The sequence below is a fragment of the Fopius arisanus genome, unplaced genomic scaffold (assembly GCF_000806365.1).
Source record: "Fopius arisanus strain USDA-PBARC FA_bdor unplaced genomic scaffold, ASM80636v1 scaffold00127, whole genome shotgun sequence".
Classification (NCBI taxonomy): domain Eukaryota; kingdom Metazoa; phylum Arthropoda; class Insecta; order Hymenoptera; family Braconidae; genus Fopius; species Fopius arisanus.
The window spans coordinates 1-5,760 of record NW_011887866.1 but is presented as its reverse complement, the minus strand read 5'-3'; the positions used below and the strand labels follow the sequence as shown (position 1 = coordinate 5,760).

At 35.4% G+C, this 5,760-nt stretch overlaps 2 protein-coding genes across 8 annotated transcripts in view; one reads left to right on the top strand and one right to left on the bottom strand.

Moving 5' to 3' along the window:
- The window catches only part of centrocortin (cerebellar degeneration-related protein 2-like), a 20,172-nt gene extending 17,600 nt beyond the window's left edge, over positions 1-2,572 (top strand). For 6 of the 7 annotated variants that reach the window (XM_011313638.1, XM_011313639.1, XM_011313640.1 and 3 more), the window contains 2 exons: positions 898-1,704; positions 2,111-2,572. In XM_011313638.1, coding sequence (XP_011311940.1) covers positions 898-1,704; positions 2,111-2,533 — 1,230 coding nt within the window. In that variant the 3' untranslated portion in view covers positions 2,534-2,572. Of the gene's footprint in view, positions 1-897; positions 1,761-2,110 lie in introns of all 7 variants that reach the window. The other variant, XM_011313641.1, reaches the window with a different exon arrangement.
- Positions 2,573-3,404: 832 nt separating this feature from the next.
- On the bottom strand, positions 3,405-5,413 carry LOC105271848 (uncharacterized). The gene is made up of 2 exons (XM_011313635.1): positions 5,189-5,413; positions 3,405-4,820 (listed from the first exon to the last, which is right to left on the bottom strand). The coding sequence occupies exons 1-2, from the start codon at positions 5,263-5,265 to the stop codon at positions 3,677-3,679; spliced, it is 1,221 nt and encodes a 406-aa protein (XP_011311937.1). The 5' UTR covers positions 5,266-5,413; the 3' UTR covers positions 3,405-3,676.
- Between the last annotated feature and the right edge of the window lie 347 nt (positions 5,414-5,760).

Genomic DNA, 5,760 nt, shown 5'->3' with positions numbered 1-5,760 from the left:
TTTTTTTTAGTATAAGAGTCAAAGAGAACTACGGAACTGAAAAATTGAGATAATAGCATTAAAGTTGATTAGTTTTATTTAATTTTCTTTTTTGAACAGCGAGTTTCTCAGATTTTAGTGAGTGATTGATATGTAGTAATTCTACATGGACTGATAATAAATTAGAATTAAATGTGTAATTTAGTGCGACATAGGCAAACTTTTTTTTTTTTTGGAAAATTCTTTAATTATTTCTATTAATTCTTTGTTTTATTTCAATCGACCATCTGTAGTATCAATACGATTGAGAGATTAATTCATAACACTTGAAGAAGTAATTGACGAAAATTTCGATCGACCTTATTATCCATGAAAATCTATCAATATGACTATTCAAATGAGTCGAACTAATTTGTTCGGATGAATTTTGAGTTTTTATCTATAGTTATAACTGCGATCGAAATTCTCTTCGGCTTCGCTTATTAATCGAAATTAATATGACACACAGAGTTTCTAGTCGATGTTGCCAACAGGATAAATAATAATCCAACCAGAATTGTAAAGTAATTTGCAGTTTGTAAATTGCCAGATTCATAAGATTTTAAATAAAATGATTTTTTTTTAAAACATTGATTATTTTCATCTGATTTTTATTCAATTTCCTATAAATCTGGCTCTTCTCCAATCCTTGAAATCCTTGAAATCCTTGACTTGTTTTTTTTTTTCATTTCATTCGTCACAATGAAATTTAACAATTACAAAATTAAACATCATGAAAAATAATAATATCGGAATAATTTCGATGATGAGTAGGGAATTTTTATCTTCAATATTGGAATATTTTAATATTGGAACTCTCACTTTGGTATTGGTTTGGTATTTTCATTGAAGATATAATAAAAATAAATATTTGCCCAGGAATCAACAGCTGGCAATGGTCTCTCCCCGGTGATGGACGTAAATCCCTATCGAGTTTTAGTGGAAAAATACGAGGCATTGCTAGAAGTTCAGCGTCAACCAGCACGTCGTAAGCCAAGTATTGCCGCACCACCCTGTATGTCTCTTCAAGAGGAACTAGAGATGTCAGGTGATTTCAACAATTTCCAAACACAATTCTGCGACGAGAGCCACGAAATTCATGACACGTCAAAACAGAGTCGCCTGGTTCTTCCATCCCAAGATTGTCGAAACGGCAAAAAACCATTCTCAGCAACTCCCACAGACTTCTCAGAGGCTGAAACCTCATCATCGGGTTTCTCAGATGAAACGAGTAACAAGGGAACTCAAACCGATGGTCGACCCGGTTCATTCCTCTGCTCCATTGCTGACGACGACTGCAAATTCAGTATTTATGATGACACGAGCTCCTTTGAGAGTCGATTTAACAAAGCACCACAGTATCGTCAACTCTTCAGGGAGATTTTTGGTGTTTTGAAGAGAGCAGCCGAGGCTAAAGATGAGGGTGAAAAGCTACCCCTCATTGATAATACAGTGGAATCCTCAGTGAATAGAATTACAGACGATTCAATGGAAAATGACGATACCATGAGCGTCATGTCATCAGTTATTTCATCAGTTGTTTCTGAACCTGTCATCAGGATTCAAAGCCCAACTCCTGAGAAAGGTGAAGAGGGCACAAGTGCCAGTCCAGGCAAGAGTGAAAATCACAATGTAATCAGACATCCTCACAAAAGACATCAGCAGTATGATTATTTGTCCGTTCAGGTGAGGAGTTTTGCGAGTTTTGCCGTGGAGAAAATTCTTTTCAACTTTTCGATGAGGTAGTTTTTTATTTGTTTGTAGAAGAGGATTGGGACTGGTGGTGGGGTTCAGATTCACCATAAAAATTGCCGAACATTTAGTACAAGTTATGGATGCTTGCGTATCTTTGCAATCTTTATACCGAGCGTACCGTGATTTTTTATTCACAGTCGTAATACCACTGGTACTTTGAAATTATCCGATATTTCAGACTGATTAAGCAATTGGAAGAGAAATCATTTGGGAAAAATTTAACAAAAAAAAAATGTTGACTGGTTGAGGTTGACGAAGATATATGTAAATTTCAAAGATAATAAAAAAAAAAAAATTTCATTCAGGTGAATAATCGCATATGTCAAATATTTTCCAGGTGAGGAAGAAGAATATAGCGAAAAAAAGTGCTCAAAAAAAATTGAACTTCAGTGACAGATCGACGACACCAGACATCGTACCAAGTCAAAATCCAAAATTCTTGCAGGCCAAGTCAAACAGCGGTGGCAGAAGACAAAAATTCCGACCCCTCACCCAAGCCGAACAGGATGGTACTGTTTGGAATGGTAACACTATTCACGTATTCTCAAGTAGAACGAGAGAATCACCAACGACTCGTAGAGTTAATGGACACAATCGTCACAATGATCAGCAAAATTCTACAACACTGGAATTCAATAAGGAGTATAAACCCTCCTCAGCATCTGAAGAAGTTGCAAGACTCAGGAGACTTGAAATGTCTTATGCTGAGGCTCTAAGAATGCCAAACAAACCAAAAGCCAATCATTCACGTAGACATTAACGGAAAAAAAAATTAAAAAAAAAAAAAAAAAACAAAAAACATAGAATACTGAAAAACTAAACGTTAACGAGGAAAGCAGAGATTTCAGAAAGAGAAAATGTCACATTTTTTTTTTCTTTTTTTTTTTCATTTTCAACATACAAAAACTTTTTCTCTGAATGTAGTCGTGTTTACTGAGTGAAATAAACATAAATAGAAATCGTCGTAATATAAATACTAGAATGAATTTTAAATTATTGATTCAGTATTTGAGTCTTGCAAATTCGAATTTTTGTTGTAAATATTTTTTGTTTATTGTGGTTCAGTGCTTCTCTGTACTTCATTTGTATATTTTTCTCTTCCGGCAGTGTTTACCCAATTAATTTTTTCTATGATTTTTCTATGTCCAATTTTCGCGACGTGACACTTGAATTATTATTGTTATATATATTTTTTTTTTTTATACAATTCTATGTGCTATTCGTGCAATTATGTGATGAAAAAAAAATGATTGATTGATTATGCTGTTTTGGGACTCGAGAAAATATTTATGTGCCATCTAATATATACATATATATAAAAAAAAAAAGTAAAAATATAAAATTGTCATTTGACAAATGTGAAAATTCTTTTAATAGATTGAGATGATCGAGAAAATTTAACATTATTTTTCAGTGTACGTCGATGAATTTTCTCCTCCTATATTTAAGGTACCAATTAGCTTTTGTATTTTTCTTCAGAGTTAATGGAAGGACTTACTACTTTTGTGATCATTCTTGTACAAGCAAATAAAAATTCTTTACCATATATTTTATCCCTTTCTTTCAATTTATTTATTTTCGATTGTATTATTATATAAATTAAGATAAATTTTCATGGAAAATAATTGAAGATTAAATGTTTTTGTTCAGGAAATTTATTTTCATTGCGTTATCCAGCATGAGAATTTTTTTCATACCAAAATATTGTGAATTTACCAGATGTTTCTTTACTTACAAAAATGAACACTGAATCGGAAAGTGTTTAAATCAGATTAATATCTCATTCGTTTAAATTCAAATGAAAAAAAAATTTCTCAATTTTGAAATGACAATTCAGTGAAATGGTTGATAATAATTGATCGTGGTGAGGCAAAACGTAGAAGCTGATGATGATACGGATTATTCAATTGTGGCAGTCGTCAAAAAGAGCACGATGGACTGCTCCGAGGCTGGGTTGAACATAACTAGAGCTTGCGGTTCGTCTGGATTCAGTGAGTGATCTGACAGCAGGTGCGGTGGGATTATTCTTCGGTCTAGGATTAACCAATAAACACTTCATAGGATGTCCATCCAGCTGCCTATTATGATAAGTCTCCACAGCTTTGGTGGCATCTTTCAGTGTCTTATAAATCACCTCAGCAGTTCCAGGCCTAACGAGCCTCGATACCAATAACTCCCCAACATCTTCAAACAACTCCTTGATGTCTTCCTGGGTAACATTAGCTTGCAGATTCGAGACAACGATCCTGTACCCAGTGGGTTGGCCAGAAACACCAGAAGAGCTGCTCTTAGCTCTTACGAGAACCCCCAAAGTTCTTGATTTCGTTCCACTGCCCTCCAGCCTGGACTTCACCCCAACATCCCGGTGACTCCTCGCATCAAAATATTTCTCCTCATGCTCTTCAGCTAAAATTGTCCTGGTTTTACCCCCAAAGCTCCAGTCATCGCGATGGCTATCGATTTTCTGTCCCATTGGAATCCTGGGAATAATTTTATACTCCCTCGGTCGTGCCACCTCAGCTTTTCTGATTGTCGTTGACCTCTGCGAACTCTTTGGCCAGGAATAACCAACAGAGGGCTTGATACCAAATACAGGAGGGGGTGGAGGCAGTCCAGGTGCATATTCATTGCTTACAGTTCGTCTCAATGATGCATCAACGATGTAATTGTCTTTTTGGTCTATGTAGGAGGACTCTCCAAGGCTACCTCTGTATCCAACAACCCTGGGAGGTGGATTGTAGGGAAGTTGGGAATCGTATGAGGGGATCAAGGGAGGATTTCTGTTAGTGGAGAGAGATATTTTTCCATTGCGACCCGTCTTACGAGAGATTGTCGGCATCATTGCCAGGGTTTTATGTGTTGCACGAAGTTTTTCCAACTTCAGACGAGCGTCTGATTGCTTTGCGATTTGTGCAAGTTTGTCTCGAGCATCCGTTAATTTTTCACGATTCTTTTGGATTATCTTGAAACGAGCGTCTGCTATTGGTTTTGTTCTGTGAGACGGTTGGCTAGGTCGGACATTTGGGCGTAGTGGACCTTTTTGAATGCTGAAAATTTATTATTATTGAAGGGTCAAATAAGAGTGGAGATTTTCCAATTTTTTTAAAAGCTATTCATTCAATACTTTCGACTTTCGAGTGATTGTAGGAAACAAACATAGAACCAGGTCTTCATACATCATTGATATTCTGTTTCTCCATGAAAATAGCAATGTATTGAGGTTAAGTAGAAACTTAGTTTCAGTGAGATGAATTAATTCAACACACTGTCGATTGATAAATCTATTTCCATTGCTGTGACAAGGTAGACAGATAGATTTGTATTGTTTTTTTTCCTTTTATTTATTTATTTATTTATTTTTTCAATAAGATGAATGTCATGTAAATAAACCATAATATGTAATTGTGTATCTTACCCGCCTCGTCCTCTCAGGCCTATCTTTCCCTGTGGCTTCTTTTTCTTAATTATATCGTCGAGACTCATATCAGCCATTTTATTAAAATTTACTCTAAACGATATAACAACTAAAAATTATTAAAAATGAATGGAATACTTGATTTGTGAGACATTTATTGGGGATGGGTGCAACTGAACACAGTCAACTGACCACACGGCAATTGGCCACAAATTTTTAAATATCGTCAACTGGCCACAACAGTAAATTGTAGATGGTGAGGCGTTACTGTTATTTGATCTCAGTATTCTTTGTCGCCAAAATTATTTGCTGTTAAAGACCAAGAGATGGGAGTAGTATATGTAAAAATTAAAAACGGCCCAGTACGTCATCACAAAAAAATCGCTATTACATCGAACAAAAATGCCTCCTTTGTTGAAGCCATTTATCAGTGCAAAACATCGCCAAAAAGGGCGTGATTTTTAATTTTTTGACTTTTTGACCAAATGGCACTTGGAAAATTTCCAAAAAAAATTCACCATTCACGCAATAATGAAAATTCCAGGAAAAAGTGAATGGATCTGAGTTACGGA